Genomic DNA, 18,847 nt, shown 5'->3' on the forward strand with positions numbered 1-18,847 from the left:
CCGCCAGGGGTAGGCTGAAAAAAGCACCTTTCAAGTCTAACACAGTGTACCAAGTGTACTCAGGCAGCAGACTGCTCAGGAGGGTATACGGGTTGGGGACAGTAGGGTGTATGTCACTCACCCGCTTGTTGACTTCTCATAGGTCCTGGACAGGTCTGTAATCCGTACTCCCCAGCTTCTTCACCGGTAGGTAGTAAGGGGGTGTTCCAAGGGGATTGGCACCGCTTGAGAATTCCGGCATCCATGAGCCGTCGAATGTGGGGAGTGATCCCCCGCCGAACCTCATGGCTCATAGGGTATTGCCTCACCCTCACAGGAGTCACCTAGGCTTTTAGTTCGATGACGACCAGATGTCTCTGTTTGGCCAGTCTCATTCTTGTTGTTTTTGCCCATGTCAACGGGTATTTGTGGACCCATGGTTGTATATCTGGTGCTATAACCTCTGAGGGCTTAGGCACAAAAAGTCTGTATTCATCTCTTAAAGCTAGAGACAAGACATGTATTGGCTGTCCAAGTCCATCCGTGACTGACATTCCCCCAGGGTCAAAATGGATCTGAGCATTAACTTTAGTCAACAAGTCCCATCCAAGTAGAGGGGCTGGGCATTCTGGTATCACCAAAAACGAGTGGGACACCTGGTGGGTTCCCAGATTTACTTTCTGTTCCATGGTCTAACAATATCTTTTTTGTTCCCATGGCTCCCTGCACCAAGCTGGTTTTCTTAGACATTGGTCCCAGTTTTTGATTTAAAACAGAGTGTTGGGCGCCAGTGTCCACCATGAAGCCAATGGGTTTCCCCTCCACATGTATGGTTACCCAGGACTCGGGGAGGGGTGCCGAGTCTTGACTCTCCTAGTCACTGTCTTCCCCCAATAGAACTCGAGTTCCAAGGGAAATTCTCTCTCTCTGGGTTGTTCCTCTCTTCGGGTCTCTCTTAGGGCACTCATTTTTCCAGTGCCCCCGTTCTTTCCAGTAAGCACACTGATCTTTTTTTAGGGCCTGCCTTTTTGGTCTCCCTTTTTTTTTCTCTCATCGGGGGGCCTTGAGGCTCCCTCAATTTTCTTATCTTCTTTCCTGATCTTCTCAGCTAGTTTCCTTTCTTTCTGACGAAGTCTTTCTTTCCTTTCTTCTGGGGTCTCTCTATTATTAAATACCTTTTCAGCTCCTTTCAGTAAGTCTTGTATTGTCTGTTTTTCTAACCCCTCTATCTTTTGTAATTTTCTCCTAATATCTGGGGCTGCCTGATTCACAAACGCTAGTAGAACTGCAGCACGTGATTCCTCAGCCTGAGGGTCCATAGGTGTATATTGCCTAACGGCTTCTATTAGCCTCTCTAGGAAGGCTGACGGGCTCTCAGTGGGCTCTTGCCTTACTAAATTTACCTTCGCCAAATTTGTCGGCTTTCTAGCTGCGGCCCGCAGGCCAGCCATTAGAGTCTAGCGGTACACTCGGAGACACTCCTTACCTTCTACTCGCTCAAAATCCCAGTTAGGCCACAACAGAGGAAACCCCTCGTCCACGAGATGAGGCTGGGCGGTTGGTCTCTCTTCGACCCCCGGGACCCGTTTCCGCACCTCTGCCAGGATTCACTCCCGTTCTTCCGTGGTGAAGAGCACCTGCAACAGCTGCTGGCAATCATCCCAGGTGGGATTAAGAGTGAACAAAATGGAATCTAAGAGGTCAATGAGGCCTTGGGGGTTCTCCAAAAAAGGAGGATTTGCTGTTTTTCAATTATACAGATCACTAGTGGAAAAGGCCCAGTACTGATAGGTTCGCTCTCCGTCCAGGTTAGCTGGTCCCACCCTGACGGGGAGTGCCTGTACAGTAGATGAAGGTAACTCTGGGTTCCCATGATCCTGCTCACCCCTATTTCCTCTATTTCTTCTCTGGGGTCGGAGTTCCCTTATCCCTTCTGATTCATCGGGGGGGGGGGGCTCTTTCCCCCGGGGGAACCTGCAACGGAGGAGGGGCATATGGCGGGGGCCTAATTTCCATCTCCAAGTCAATCAGGTTCTGGTACGACGATTCCTGCAAGACCGGTTTTGGGCCCTTATTCTTCTTGGCTTCCTCTGGGGGAGTGGGGGTTTCCATAACCAGGGCTTGTACATTAGGAGAATCAGGGAGTTTGTGAACCAAAGGTTTTAACTATTTGGGCGGATCTTCTACTAGATCTTGCCAGACCATAACATATGGGACTTGGCTCGGGTGGCCCCAGGGATCAGGAGCAATAATTTTCTCTTTCACGGCCCAAATAATAGAAGGTTGAAAAGTTCCTTCTGGAAGCCATCCAACTTGGAAGACGGGCCACTCTGCAGAGCAAAAGTTTATTAATTTACTCTTTGTAACCAGTAGCAACAGATCATACGCTCTAGCCCTGACATCCGAGAAATGATCAGTCATGAGAGAGAGTGGGGTGGATTCTCCTTGCCACATAGCGAGAGTCAGAAGAAAGTCACCGAGAATTACCACCAAAAAATCCTATCAGGAGTGGTGGCGGCCAGGAGGTTGGGCTTGTGGTATGCTTCGTGGAGCTATTTGAGTGCCTTTGTCATTGCACGGAAGTTTTCTTGCTGGGGGCGGGCACCCTAAGGGTTTCTAGCCCGTTCCGTGACCCCCTTATCCTTTCATGGGAGTCTTCCAGTGGCAGGCGCCCTATCGGCTCTTAAGTGCCTGTCCCGTGCCCACACAGACGGGTTTTTATTTGGCCAGATTCTCGGTTTAGAATATGAGAAAAAAGAAAAGAGTTTCACCCTCTCTGGCTCCCGTTACTGGGGCTGACTTGTTGGGAGGCCTTCAGAATCCACCATGGCGTAGCCCTGGCCAGGACTCGTCAGTTGCCCCAACAACTGTCTGCCTGTTCACTGAAACTCTCAGAAATAGAAATGAGGCTCTAAGGCTTTATTGGAGGAAGTAAACAACGACACACCAGAAAACAACGAGACAGGAGACAAAGCCGGCAGTTATACAGACACAGAAAAACACATAGACGGACACACATTGGCTGACAACACAGAACTGGGGGGCAGGACCCCCTGAGTCCTCTGGAACAAGGGTCACCTTACCGAATGGCATCCATTGTTCTCCAGATTTGGGCTTAGGAGAGGAGGTCTCCTTCCCGCAGAGCCGGCTGCCTTCCAGCATGCTCACTGGCCTCGGCCTCACGCCGGCCGGAATGGCCAATCCGTTCCCTCATGGAAAGTTTTCCCTCACGCCAGACACCTTCCTGCCTTCTAGCAGGGCCTCAGATTTACACTGGACTTTTCCAGACCTGCCTGAGCACCGGTGCTATTACCTGTCCTTTTTCTCTTTTGTTCCAAAGAGCGTTCTTCCCTGGTCAAGGGATCCCGGATGAGCCCCCAAATGTTCTGCCCGTAGTCCGGATCCCCAGTCAGGAAAGAAGACTCCTCGAGACAATGCAACTTGCAATAGGGGATTTTATTACTGAATCGAGCCAGGGCCTCCCGCCCTCACCAAGGGTGTGAGGACGAAAAACCCCGAGCCCCAGTTCTCTCAGGTATTTATTAGGTCAAAAAAAGCAGCAGGTAGTTGGCGCAAGCAGATTGGTTACACAGTTGCAAGGCAATTTTTGTTGGCCCAACGTGGGCTTTTCAGCTTTCCCCTGATAGTTTCCCTTTTTCTTGCTAGGCATATGTTGATTGGCTAGCTCCAGGAAGCCTGATAATTATGTTACCCCGGGAAACCAGGCCTACTCCAAATCTAGGCTGCCTGTCATGGCGTTAGCCATGACAGCCTCACAATAAGGTCAGTGAACATCAAACGTTCTTCATTTGTTTGTTTCCATTCGGTAGCCTGAGAATACTGTCTTTTTCATAGCATGACCAGAACCATGAACAATTGTCTAATTCTTTGATTCTAACAACTTGACACAGAATAATTGGCTGTGATTCTTAAGTAATCTCTTGATGGTCTTCTTCGTAATACCAGCTTCTGCTATTTGTGACTAATTTTAATAGGAGTTTCATTCTCTCAAATGTAGGGGTGGATTTTCATTTGATTTTCTATTAAATGAATATAAGAACTGTTGACAAATTTCCCTTTTAGATTTTGACATCTCTTAAGAGTCTGTGTTTATTTTTTTAACAGAAGACCCATTTCTCAGAGCATGCATTAAAAAGCTGTAAATTTCACAGAAACTTTCTATGGGATAGATCATTATGACCATCTCAGAGTTGGATGGGATGGATGTGGATTTAGCACGTTTTGCGCATTCGGCATGCCAGGATCTTGGTGTAAATGTCAACTTTACGTGAATCCCTGCTTAGGCACTTGAACAGTTTATAAAATTCAGTAAGACACCTATCTTCATCGCTGGACGTCAGGGATGAGAGTCCTGACCAGGTAATGTGAGTCTTGAACAGCTTCTGCAAGACTGGAACAATAATCTGAATACCCAAAAGATAATGGCTTTTATGAGTTTTATTAGTATTTGCTTATCTTTTTGCTTCTAATTATCAAAGTAAGATTTGGGGAACACATACAAATATAAAACACTCTAGATATGGATTTTGGAGCCAGCCTATGAGAAAACAATTAGGAATCTAAAAAGTAGAAACATAATTCAAGTTTAGCTTTAACTTTCTCTTTTCTTCCTTCCCACTCTCATCCTTTGATTTGAGGAGAACAGAGAAAGAAGACAAGTGAACTTCAAGAGCAGATGTCCTGGGATACTTTGAGGAAAATGCTGAGCTTGCAAATTCTATTCTCTAGTTCTCTGAATCTTGATAATATGTCAACCACCTGTGCCCAGGAAGAGGCAAGCTTTTGGTGGAATTGTGTGCAATACAGGGAAGGCTGCACATATCAAAAATTGCAGTGAAATCTGATTCCTTTACAGTAGACTCTATCTCTATGAATGACTAGGCTCCTGCTTTATGTAGTAGCAGTCTAGCACATAGAAGACATGAATCTTTTTCTTACAAACTGAGATATTTCAAAACTCCTTATGCATTACAGTGGTCACCTCTTTTATTCATGAACAAAGCAAGAAAGCCTTCTGCAGGATGCTCACCTGTCTGAATTGACTCTCCATGAATGCTTGAAGTTTGTCTAACATTTTCTTATTCTCTATGGTGCTTGATAGGATAGCCTGTGAGACTTCTTTCAAACTCTGCAGCTCGTTGACTAGATGACGCAGAGGTTTATTCCAGGGGTACAGTAAGCTGAGTATCAACTTACTAAGGTCTTCATTCTAAACAACCATAAGAAACGGTCTCATTAAAATAATCATAATTCAGTGGTTTTGGTAACATGTGATCTTGCTCAAAGCAGCTGACCTAAAAAAACTTTTGGTTATTCCTATGTGTATGCAGAGATTTGTGAAGGTAGGAAAAGTTGCAAAAGTAAGCTATCAGTTCACATTTCACTGAATTATTAAAAATCTAGGTTATTTTAGAAACTAATTCTTCTCATGCATTCTAATATATAACATGAAGAATTTTCTTTTTTCCTCTGAAATTCGACCACCACTCAGTGAGTTCTTTTATGTTTGTACATTTGTGTGAGAGAAATCTAAGTATTTTTTGACAATTCAGTATGTACCTGCAGTACCTGACCCAGGAAAAAGGCATTCTACCTGTGCCCACATCATTGTCACCCAGTGATTCTTTCATATTAATGAATCAGATGAGTCATTCATATTGATTTTCGATTGGTAATTTGTTTTATGATATTACAACAAAGAGACAATGAAGACATGACATTCCTAAACAGGCTTTCTTTCCTCAGTTGATCACAACACCAGCCCCCATGCTGGTATCAGAAGAGTCTGTCTTGTTGACATGTGTCCGGGCAGAAAATGGCACAGCGTTGTCTTTAGTAACAGCATCCGTGGGATTCACAATGGAGGGTTTTCGCCCCTAGTTCACTACTACTAGTAGAATTGAGCATGAAAATACCAGGGGCTGAAGATCTTTAGTTGATATGCACAATTTCTTTACATCAATGAACTGTTTTAGTGGTAAAGAACATAGAACTGAATAGGGTTAAATATAGTAATGTGCTAGGAATAATACTAAGCACATAAAGTGCTTAGTAAAATGTATGGCCATGTAGTAACTCTCAATAAAATTTAAATTGAAGATTATTGAAAAATCCCTCATCTTCTTCCTCTTTGACCTTTTCCTTTACTTGATCATCCTGATTATTAAAGAGCCTAGCAGAGCAAAAGAATCCTGATATCATTAAGAATGTTGTAGACAGAGAGGATAGAATTTTAAGGGGGGATGCATGTGAAAATATTTTAAATAATGTTAGGACGAGGGATAATGCAGGAAATCAGAAAGGAGAGATTATAATGGTCAACATTTAGAGCTGCCATCAATGATTGAGGCTTGATATGTAAACAGTTTTGTCCTCAGAACAGAGGCAATTGTTGCGGCCATGAAAAGCAAAGCAATGTTTTATAGGCCATTGTGGGGGAGACTTGCAAATTAAGAATAAAAGGTGACAGAGGAATGATTGAGAATGATGAATGAGGGAGGTATCAGAGAAGTAGAAGCAGAATCAGGAGAACCTAGAAAGGCAGACGTGATGCTCGAGTGGTGCAGTATAGGACTCCCAAGTAGGCGTCACTAGTAACAGGGAGTACTCAATCCTGGGGTGTGTTTCTTACATATTCATGAATTTTGCAGTCTTATATTTTACACATGGAAGTTCCCATTCATTTCCTGTTTTCATACAGAATAATAGCTGCAATCTTGTGTCGGATGCATTGGTTGAACTAACGTGTGCATGGACAATTTATAAATCTGTTCTTGGTTTTGCTACTACAGATCTTTAGTTATCCCTTGATTTCACTTATGCTTCATCAACTGCATAATATAATTTCTCTTCAATGGCTTACGGTTCCTCCACCTTTTTCTGCATGTACAGGTACCATGACCTCTACTAGTCTGAAGCTTGGTAACCTACGTACTGTCTCATTGATCTGGTGAAAAACCCAGGTGAAAGACTCACGTTCATCTGTTGGGCTTCTTCTCTTTCTTCAGGAGCATGGAGGGGATCGGTGTGGCAGCTGTTGGTGACATTGATATGGTACTGTTTGCCCTGGGCATATTTTTCATCCTAAAAGTGATCAGGCAATTAGTTAGGGTTGTTGGGCATTCAGTATATGAACCCATTATAAGAACATTTATATCCTTGATAGATGTGTAATTTTTTTAACAGTGGGGTTTCACAATATTTCAAATTCATTCTTTTCCTACTTTTTCTATACATTGTCTGTATAAAAATGATTTTATATCTAACTCTTCTAAGTTTAACCTTTTCCCTTCTCTGTTTATTATTATCCTTTTTTTTTTTTAATGTTTGAACCAAATATATTACATATGTACCAATAGTTGGTGCTTCCCAGAGACGGTAGTAATAAAGAACATTCCTGCTAATGCAGGAGATATTAATGTTAAATGAGCTCTTAGGATGGAACACTCATCCAATAGGTTTAGTGTCTCCATGAAGCGAAACACCAGAGAATTTTCTCTTCTGTCTCTGTGTCTTTGTGTCCTTTCCTCTGTCTCTCTTCTCCACCCCCCACCCTGTGTGAGGATGCATGGAGAAGCCATCCTGAAAAGAAAGAGTTCTTACCAGAACCTCACCTTGCTGGTGCCCTGATCTGGGACTTCTAACCCCCAGAACTGTGAGGAAATAAATTTCTGGTGTTTATTCCACTGAGTCTATTGTATTCTCTTATGGCATTCCTGGCTGACAAATACAAAATCATGTATTTTGGAAATGTTCAAAAAAGAAAATGAATGAAAGGAAATTGAAAAAATCATCGCACTTCTTAGGAATCTTTGAGATTTCACAAAACTCATCCTTTTTTCGATTTCACCATCTTATGAACTGACGACATCTTGTACCTAGAGAGTATGTTATTGCAGCCTTCTTGTTTAAAGGATAGTATAGGCCAGTCACTTATGTGAAATTTCCTTTCGAGAGCCTGGCGGGCCACAGTCCATGGGGTCACAAGTGACGGACATGATTTAGCAACTAAACCACCACCACCACAGTACTTACAAACTCTTTGAACATCATTGTGGAAAGGTTATGGAAGTAGTGGGACAGCCAGGCAGCATCCATAAACAGGTCTGTAAGGGATCTCAGGGGGGTGTCAGGACTGCAGGACGGGCATAAGTTGCCTTGGCACAGGAGCAGATTTGACAGGACCAGCAGCAGGAGCAGGCAGGACCCTCCTTAAATAAAAACATGAGCCATTCTGATGATCTAGTCACCTGAGTTTATCAAATCCGTCTTGTGGAGGGAAGCCGTCACTTTCCCTGTTGGTTTGAGCAGGAGTTGGTGCTGTAGTAGTTGGGGTGGGGGAAGAAGGAGCACCCTCTGTGTAGATATAGATGGATGAAGGTATTTGCACAGATAGATAGTTGGAGAAGTAGGTTACTCCCTGCATTTTTATATTGCTCCCAGAAGTACTTCTGTGCTCTACAAGCATTTGGAACTTAATTCTGACCCAGAGTGTTAGGGCAATTTTTTTAAGACAGTTCAATGCTGGGACTCAGTAGTAAAGTATATGATCATTTTTTCTGTTAAAGAGTTATTTGTGCTTTTGCTTTGGTAGCACAGATATTAAAAATTGGAATAATACTGAGAATATTAGCATTGCCCTGGCCCTAGGATGACAGACAAATTTGTGAAGCCTTCCATATTTTTCTGTAACAACTTCAACGGCTGGGTCGGGAAGGAAGGTGGGAAGGAGGTTCAAGAGTGAAGGGGACATAGGTAAAACCATGGCTGATTCATGTTGACGTTTGGCCGAAAGCAGTACAGTATTGTAAAGCAATTACCCTTCAATTAAACATCAATAAATTTAAGTATAAAAATGTTTTTGGGGATGATATAACAGGTTCAGATGTACATTGTATGCCTAAAGAGGATTTGACTGCAAACTGATGGTGTGAGTTATCATTGATTAGTGATTCATTAACTTTATAGTTGAATGAGAAAAGTCTACTAACAAACACTATTGTCTGTGACTCAGTGTCACAGCAAGCTATAGTCCTGGTCTGCGTTCGCCTTTAGGCGGTATAGCTCCCAGACTCTGAAACTGAGGCCGTTCCCAGAGCGCACAGTCATGAGTCCTGCCCAGGGTTTCTGTTCCTGATGCTGGAGGCTTCTGTGCGCTGGTCCACTAGGTCCGAAACGTTCTCTCCTCAGCATTCTCCGGTTCTATCATGTGCACGTCTTTCTATTTTAGTTTTTTAATTTGATTCTCTTATTCTTTTGATCAGACTGCCAAGTCTCTTTACGATTGACTTTTCAGACCCTTTTGTGCTTTGATTTTTCTGATGCTCATTAGTGTATCTGCTTCCATGTCTACCTCTCTGAGTAGTTGTCAGTATCTACGTATACCCTACCGTATTTCCTTACTGTCTGGATTTTGGTGTTTAGCATCAGCATACTTTTATGAACTTCATTTTCCTTCTGGTGAAGTTTCTGGTATACAGCTTAAGCTGGTTGGCTCCCACCTGGCTTGTTTGTGTTGTCTCCAAAAAATTAGAGGACTCTGCTTTCTTTCTAGGCAATACTGCCCCTTCTTTTGATACCATTGCTAATTTTCTGTGATTTCACTGCCTCATAAGCTTTGTCTTTCTCAATCTACTGTAACTCGAGTACTAAGTGTCTCTATGTTGGTATTACTAGTTTATTTCATTTTGTTAATTTTAATTGGAGGCTAACTACTTCACAATATTTTAGTGGATTTGCCATACATTGACAGTAATCCACCATGGGTGTACATGTGTTCCCCTTCCTGACCCCTCTCCCACCTCCCTCCCCTTCCCATCCTTCTGGCTTATCCCAGTGGACCAGCCCTGAGCACCCTGTATCATGCATCGAACCTGGACTGGCCATTCGTCTCACATGTGATAACATCTTTCTAAAATCCATATATATGCATTAGTATACTGTATTGGTGTTTTTCTTTCTGGCTTACTTCACTCAGTATAATAGGTTCCATTTCATCCACCTCATTAGAACTGATTCAAATGTATTATTTTTCATGGCTGAGTGATATTCCATTGTGTATATGTACCATGGCTTTCGTAGATATTTGTCTGTTGATGGGCATCTATGCTGCTTCCATGTGCTGGCTATTATAAACAGTGCTGTGATGAACATTGGGGTACACGTGTCTCATTCAGTTCTGGTTTCCTTGGTGTGTATGCACAGCACTGGGATTGCTCATTCATATGGCACTTCTATTTCCAGTATTTTAAGGAATGTCCACCCTGTTCTCCATAGTGGCCGTATTATTATTTTAAATAAATATCAACCTAGTATACCAGAGAATTAAAGGGAATAAAATTACAATAGTATTAGTAATAATACATTCCCCCAATATTTTAATCCAGTAATGCTCCCAGTTTTAAATGACTTACTATGCATGTATTATTGAGGTCCTCTACTCACTTGACCTTACTAGGTGTTTCAATTATGAAACAGAAAGTAGAAAACAATGGAGTGGAAAATTCTGAAAATCACCTTGGATTTTTGATGCCTCGAGGTTGAGTATGTAATTATTAGTTTTTAATAGTTAGCGGGGCTATTCTTAGCACATATAACTCATTGTAGGATGATTGCTATTGAGTAAAGGATGCATACTGTGAAGTGCAATCACCAAACAGGAGATTGGAAATAAAGAAACCAATGTCAGGAAGACACAGGCTTCTGTTTGGGAAGGAAAAACTTACAGTGTCTGTCATCTACTGTCTAATCTTAAAATTTTTCAAAATCTTATTCTTCCTTGCCCATTTAATAATTTGGGTTGTTTGATTTCTTCTACTACTGAGTTGCATGAGTCTCTTATATATACCTGGATATGAATTCCTTATGAAATATGTGATTTGCAATTTTTTTTTTCATTCCATAGGTTGCCATTTCATTTTCTTGATGGCTTCTTTTACTATGCAGAAGATTTTGAGTTTGATGTAGTCTCACTAGTTTATTTTTTCAGCTCTTGTCTTTGTTTTTTATGACTGACTTGTTTGAGCTACTTGTATTCCAGAATGCAATCCTTTATCAGTTGTTTTATTTGGTATTATCTTCTCCCATTCTTACCAAAAGACACAAAGTGGCTGAATGGATACAAAAACAAGACCCGTATATATGCTGTCTACAAGAGGCACACTTCAATCCTAGAGACTCATACAGACTGAAAGTGAGGAGGGAAAAAGATATTCCATGCAAATGGAAATCCAAGAAAACCAGATTGGCAATTTTCATATCAGAAAAAAATAGACCTTAAAATAAAATCTTTTATAAGGGATAAAGAAGGACACTACAAAATGATCAAGGGATCAGTCCAAGAAAAAGACAAAACAATTTTAAATATTTATGCACCAAACATAGGAGCACTTCAATACATAAGGTGAACACTAACTGACATAAAACGGGAAGTTGACAGTAACACAATAATAGTAGGGCATGTTAACACCCCACCTCTACCAATGGGTAGATCATCAAAACAGAAAATAAATAAGGAAATATAAGCCTAAAGGGAACTATTAGAGCAAACAGACCTAATAGATATCTTCAGCACATTCCATCCAAATGCAGAATACACTTTCTTCTCAGGTGAAAGTGGAACATTTTTCTCATCTTGGGTCACAAATCAAACCTCAGTAAATTTAAGGAAATTGAAATTTTATCAAGGATTTTCTCTGAGCACAAAACTGTGAGACTAGATAATGACTATAGGAATTAAAAAAAAAATTAAAGACCAAAAACACATGGAGATTAAACAAACCATTTCTAGATAATGAACATGTTACTGAAGAAATGAAGGAAAGTGAAATAGCCCTAGAAAGAAAGAACAATGAAAACATGATGATCTAAAACCTATACGATTCAACATAAGCAGTTCTAAGAGGGAAGTTTAAAGTAATACAAATCCTACCTCAAGAAACACATTGAAACGACCACCTAACTTTACATATCTTTAATGTTTTTTAAACTTCTCTTATCAATGTCTTAAAGGTTTTGTATAAAATCTTTCCACACCTTGCTTAAGTTTATTTCTAAGTGTTTTATCTTTTTGTGATGCAATAGTAAATGGGATTGTTTTCTTTATTCCACTTTCTGAGAGTTCGTTGTTGATATACAGGTAGGCAACTGAGTTTCTTATATCGGAATATAGTAAACCTAATGTATGCTACGTCTTTAAAGAATAGACATTTTCCCACAAATAAGACATATAGATGATCAACAGGTATATGACAAGATGTTCAGCATCACTAATAATCAATGGAAATGCAGATCAAAGGCAAAAGAGTTATCACCTCATAACTGTGTGAATGGCTAGCGCCAAAAAAGTAAGAAATGACAAATGTTATTGAGGATGTAGAGAAAAAGGGACCCTTATGGCAGAAAGTGAAGAGGAACTAAAAAGCCTCTTGATGAAAGTGAAAGAGGAGAGTGAAAAAGTTGGCTTAAAGCTTAACATTCAGAAAACTAAGATTATGACATCTGGTCCCATCACATCATGGGAAATAGATGGGGAGACAGTGGAACCAGTGTCAGACTTTATTTTTGGGGGCTCCAAAATCACTGCAGATGGTGATTGCAGCCATGAAATTAAAAGATGCTTACTCCTTGGAAGGAAAGTCATGACCAACCTAGATAGCATATTAAAGCAGAGACACTATTTTGCCAACAAAGGTCCGTCTGGTCAAGGCTATGGTTTTTGCAGTGGTCATGTATGAGTGTGAGAGTTGGACTGTGAAGAAAGCTGAGCGCCAAACAATCGATGCATTTGAACTGTGGTGTTGGAGAAGACTCTTGAGAGTCCCTTGGACTGCAGAGAGATCCAACCAGTCCATCCTAAAGGAAATCCGCCCTGACTGTTCTTGGAAGGACTGATGTTGAAGCTGAAACTCCAATACTTTGGCCACCTCATGCGAACAGTTGACTCGGTGGAGAAGAACCTAATGCTGGGAAGGATAGGGGTCAGGAGGAGAAGGGGACGACAGAGGATGAGATGCTTGGATGGCATCACCGACTCGATGGGCATGAGTTTGAGTAAAATCCGGGAGACTGTGATGGCCAGGAAGGCCTGGCATGCTGTGATGCATGGGGTCGCAAAGACTCCGACATGACTGAGCGACTGAACTGAACTGAACTGATACACTGTTTGTAGGGATGTGTCCCAGTGCAACTATCATGGAAAAATATTCTGGTGGTTCCTCAAGAAATTTAAAAGAGAACTGTTATGTGATCCATTATCCCACTTCTGGATATATAGTCAAGGGAAAATAAATCATTGTCTCAAAGAGAGATCTGTATTCCCAAGTTCATTGCAGCATTATTCACAGTAGCCTTGGTATAGGAACAAACTGAGTATCTCTCAACAGGTGAATGGATTTAAACAATGTGATGTGACATATATAGGTAAATATTATTTAGCCATTAGAAAAAGAAAGAAGTCCTTCCATTTGTGGCTACTTGGATGAAACTGGAGGGCATTATGCTAAGTTAGCTAAGTCAGAGGAAGAAAAATACTATATGATTGCAATTATAAGGAATCTCCGGAAAAAAAAAAAAAAGATGGAACTCAGAGTAGAAAAATGATTGCCAAAGACTGGACGGTAGGACAAATAGGGAGAGATTTTTAAAGTTACATATTCTCATGTATAAAAAATTAATATGTTCTGAGGTTCTAATTTAGAACCATCAATGACAGGCTCTGTCATCAGAAGAGGATGCAGAAGGAAGTGTGCTGAGCAAACCTCTAGAAACCAATGCTTCCTCAGTCCCTAGAATGTTCCAACCTGGACTCTGGATTTTGCATGATGGACTGTGCAGAAGCGTGGCCGTGAGGAGCAGCCCCTCGCCCAAGGCCAGGGGTGGTGACCGAGAGCACCAGGCTGCAATGGTGTAGGAGCGGCCGAGAGGATCTACCCCAGGTCTGAGGTCAGAGGCGGTGGCTGAGGGGAGCTATCCCACTTCCGAGGTCAGGGACGGTGGCGGAGAGAGGTACCCCACGGCCGAGGTCACGGGCTGTGGCCGAGAGGAGCAATCCCACAGCCAAGGAGTTGCGGCAGGGCCGAGAGGAGGTACTCCACCTTCAAGGTCAGAAGGGGCGGCCATGAGGAGATACCCCTGGTCCAAGGTAAGGAGGAGTGGCTGCGCTTTGCTGGAGCAGTCGTAAAGAGATATCCCACATCCAAGGTAAGAGAAACCCAAGTAAGACGGTAGGTGTTGCGAGAGGGCATCACAGGGCAGACACACTGAAGCCATAATCGCAGAAAACTAGAAAATCTGATCCCAGGACCACAGTCTTGTCTAACTCATGAAACTAAGCCATGCTTTGTGGAGCCACTGGAGATGGATGGGTCATGGTGGAGAGGTCTGACAGAATGTGGACCACTGGAGAAGGGAATGGCAATCCACTTTAGTATTCTTGCCTTGAGAACCCCATGCACAGTATGAAAAGGCAAAATGATCGGATACTGAAAGAGGAACTCCACAGGTCAGAAGGTGCCCAATATGCTACTGGATATCAGTGGAGAAATAACTCCAGAAAGAATGAAGGGATGGAGCCAAAGAAAAAACAATACCCATTTGAGGATGGGACTAGTGATAGAAGCAAGGTCTGATGCTATAAAGAGCAATATTGCATAGGACCTGGAATGTTAGGTCCATGAATCAAGGCAAATTGGAAGTGGTCAAACAGGAGATGGCAAAGGTGAATGTCGACATTCTAGGAATCAGTGAACTAAAATGGACTGGAATAGGTGAAATTAACTCAGATGACCATTATATCTACTGCTGTGGGCAGGAATCCCTTAGAAGAAATGCAGTAGCCATCTTGGTCAACAAAAGAGTTCAGAATGGAGTACTTGGTGGCAATCTCAAAAATGACAGTATGATCTCTGTTCATTTCCAAGGCAATCCATTCAAAATCATGATAATCCAAGACTATGCCCCAACCAGTAACACTGAAGAAGCTGAAGTGGAACAGTTCTATAAAGACCTACAAGACCTTTTAGGACTAACACTCAGAAAAAGATGTCCTTTTCATTCTAGGGGACTGGAATGCAAAAGTAGGAAGTCAAAAAACACCTAGAGTGACAGGAAAATTTGGCCTTGAGTACAGAATGAAGCAGGCCAGAGGCTAATAGAGTTTTGCCTAGAGAAAACACTGGTCATAGCAAACACCTTCTTCCAGCAGCACAAGAGAAGACTCTACACATGGACAACACCAGATGGTTGAAACAGAATTCAAATTGATTATATTCTTTGCGGCCAAAGATGGAGAAGCTCTATACAGTCAGCAAAAACAAGACCAGGAGCTGACTGTGGCTCAGATCATGAACTCCTTATTGACAAATTCAGACTTAAATTGAAGAAAGTATGGAAAACCACTAGACCATTCAGGTATGACCTAAATCAAATCCCTTATGACTATACAGTAGAAGTGAGAAATAGATTTAAGGAACTAGATCTGATAGAGTGCTGATGAACTATGGACGGAGGTTCATGACATTGTAAAAGAGACAGGGATCAAGACCATCCACATGGAAAAGAAATGCAAAAGGCAAAATGGTTGTTTGAGGAGACCTTACAAATAGCTGTGAAAAGAAGAGAAGTGAAAAGCAAAGGAGAAATGGAAAGACATTCCCATTTCAATGCAGAGTTCCAAAGAAGAGCAAGGAGAGATAAGAAAGCCTTCTGTAGCGATCAATGCAAAGAAATAGAGGAAAACAGAATGGGAAAGACAAGAGATCACTTCAAGAAAATGAGAGATACCAAGGGAACATTTCATGCAAAGATGGGTTCGATAAAGCATAGAAATGGTATAGACCTAAAAGAAGCAGAAGATGCAGAGAAGACGTGGCAAGAATACACAGAAGAACTGTACAAAAAAGGTCTTCATGACCCAGATAATCACAATGGTGTGGTCATTCACGTAGATCCAGACATCCTGGAAGGTGAAGTCAAGTGGGCCTTATAAGGCATCACAAGGAACAAAGCTAGTGGATGTGATGGAATTCCAGTTGAGCTATTTCAAATCCTGAAAGATGATACTGTGAAAGTACTGCACTCAATATGCCAGCAAATTTGGAAAAATCAGCAGTGGCCATAGGACTTGAAAATGTCAATTTTCAAATCAATTCCCAAGGAAAGGCAATCCCAAACATTGCTCAAACTATGGCATAATTGCACTCATCTCACATGCTAGTAAAGTAATGCTCAAAATTCTGAAAGTCAGGCTTCAGCAATACATGAACCGTGAACTTCCAGATGTTCAAGCTGGTTTTAGAAAAGGCAGAGGAACCAGAGATCAAATTGCCAACATCTGCTGGAACATCAAAAAAGCAAGAGAGTTCCAGAAAAACGTCTACTTCTGCTTTATTGACTATACCAAAACTGTTGACTGTGTGGATCACAATAAACTGTGGAAAATTCTGGAAGAGATGGGAATACCAGACCACCTGACTTGCTTCCTGAGAAATCTGTATGCAGGTCAGGAAGCAACAGTTAGAATTGGACATGGACCAACAGACTGGTTCCAGATAGGAAAGGAGTACATCAAGGCTGTATATTGTCACCCTGCTTATTTAACTTATATGCAGAGTATATCATGAAAAACGCTGGGCTGGAGAAGCACAAGCTGGAATCAAGATTGCCAGGAGAAATATAAGTAACCTCTGATATGCAGATGACACCACCCTTGTGGCAGAAAGTGAAGAGGAACTAAAAAGCCTCTTGATGAAAGTGAAAGAGGAGAGTGAAAAAGTGGGCTTTAAGTTCAACATTCAGAAAACTAAGATCATGGTATCTGGTTCCATCACTTCATTGGAAATAGATGGGGAAAACAGTGGAAACAGTGTCAGACTTTATTCCTGGGTCTCCAAAATCACTACAGATGCAGATTGCAGCCATGAAATTAAAAGATGCTTACTCCTCGGAAGGAATGTTATTACCAACTTAGATAGCATGTTAAAAAGCAGAGACATTACTTTGCCGAGAAAGGTCTGTCCTGTCAAGGCTATGGTTTTTCCAGTGGTCGTGTATGGATGTGAGAGTTGGATGGTAAAGAAAGCTGAGCTCTGAAAAATGTATGCTTTTGAACTGTGGTGTTGGCAAAGACTCTTTAGAGTCCCTTGGACTGCAAGTAGATCCAACATATCCATCCTAAAGGAGCTCAGTCCCGGGTGTTCTTTGGAAGAACTGATGCTAAAGCTGAAACTCCAATACTTTGGCCGCCTCATGCCAAGAGTTGACTCATCTAAAGAGACCCTGATGCTTGGAGGTATTGGGGGCAGGAGGAGAAGGGGATGACAGAGGATGAGATGGCTGGATGGCATCACCGACTAGATCAACATTAGTTTGAATAACTCCGGGAGTTTGTGATGGACAGGGAGGCCTGGCGTGCTACGATTCATGGGGTTGCAAAGAGTCGGACATGATAGAGTTACTGAACTGAACTGAACTGAGATTCTAATATTTTAACTTCACGATCTAGTCATGAGATCTAATAATGAGATTGATCAAGCTCTGGATGTTGGTTATGGACAGGGAAGCCTGTGTTGCCATAGTCCATGGGGTCAAAAGAGTCGGACACAACTGAATGACTGACTCAACTGAAGAGAATGGAACTTACCTGTGTTTTCCTCAAAAAGCAAAAGTTAAACATGTGTGGTGAAGGCAATGGTACTTCAAAGAAAGGGAAACTCATTTCTAATACATTCACAAATGGGGGTGGGCAAGATGACAGAGCGGTAGTTGAGAGTGGGGTATACCTCTCTCCACCGATGCATCAAGAATGTCTAAAGACACAGCAGTTCTCTTAGAAGACCAGGTGAATACTGGCGGGATGCCCTGACTACTGAGGAGGAATATTAGGGCCCACACAGAACTCGGTAGGACAAAGGAGAGAAGGGACGAGGATGAAGGGGAAAGAAGGAGGAGAGTAAGTGGGACCAGCCTGCACCTGGGCCTGAGGGAGCTGAAGGGCAGGGGAGAGATCCCCACGTCCATGGCTGTCCACTGGAATGGGGGAGTCATTTGAAGCTGTTGGGGAGTGAACCAACTAACCTGTGACCATCTGAACAGAGAACCACATAGACAAGCCATGCTGCTGTGTTTCATACCTTGGACAGGATTGTAAGTCCACTGATGTCCACGGAAGCTGGGAGCTGAGGCCATGGGGATTGCGGAATGATCCCAGGACGAGCACTCCTGTTGACCAAGGGGAGTCAGCCGGATGGGATGGGATGGAGGAAATCTGCTGCATCGAATGTTTCTTAAGGAAAGCCACGAGACCATAAATGTAGGGTTCAACTACCTGTGGAGTAGAGCTATCACTTTCTCCATGGTGGTACCTGTAGGTTGAGCAACAGAGAAAGACTTCAGTGAGGGTGGTCCTTGAGTGCCTGATGCACTAAGTAATAGAGAATTTGAATGTCTATATACCCTACCTACCCTATTATCTGTCTAAATTGTGGGTTTTAACATCGTAATATTTTTATGAACTTAAATTTCTTCTGGCAGAGTTTGTGGTTTACAAATTAAGCTAATTCCTCACATCTGGCTCATTCTTGGTGTTTCAAGAAACTTTGAGAACCTTCCTTCCTCTCAAGGCAATACTGCCCTTTACTTTACTACCATTGCTGACTTCCCATACTTTCACTTCTTGCCTACTATATTCTATGTCTTTCTCTATTCACTATCACTTTAGTGGTATGTGTCCCTATGTTGGTATTAACATTTATAATGAAGTATTACCCTGATGCATTAGAGAATCAATAGGACTACAGTTACAACACTAGTAATAAAGTACCTCCAAATTATAATCCATTAATGCTCCCAT

At 42.1% G+C, this 18,847-nt stretch overlaps 1 protein-coding gene and 1 non-coding gene across 2 annotated transcripts; one reads left to right on the forward strand and one right to left on the reverse strand.

The window, feature by feature from the left end:
• Window positions 1-4,211: 4,211 nt before the first annotated feature.
• Window positions 4,212-18,183, reverse strand: LOC122697824 (chorionic somatomammotropin hormone 2-like). Its single transcript, XM_043908822.1, has 5 exons — window positions 18,129-18,183; window positions 8,035-8,207; window positions 6,976-7,083; window positions 5,030-5,209; window positions 4,212-4,403 (listed from the first exon to the last, which is right to left on the reverse strand). The coding sequence occupies exons 1-5, from the start codon at window positions 18,181-18,183 to the stop codon at window positions 4,212-4,214; spliced, it is 708 nt and encodes a 235-aa protein (XP_043764757.1).
• Window positions 8,576-8,685, forward strand: LOC122697890. Its single transcript, XR_006342221.1, has one exon. It is a non-coding gene; the product is annotated as a U6 spliceosomal RNA (small nuclear RNA).
• Window positions 18,184-18,847: the final 664 nt, after the last annotated feature.

This window comes from Cervus elaphus, chromosome 7, assembly GCF_910594005.1.
Source record: "Cervus elaphus chromosome 7, mCerEla1.1, whole genome shotgun sequence".
In the NCBI taxonomy this organism is placed as follows: Eukaryota; Metazoa; Chordata; class Mammalia; order Artiodactyla; family Cervidae; genus Cervus; species Cervus elaphus.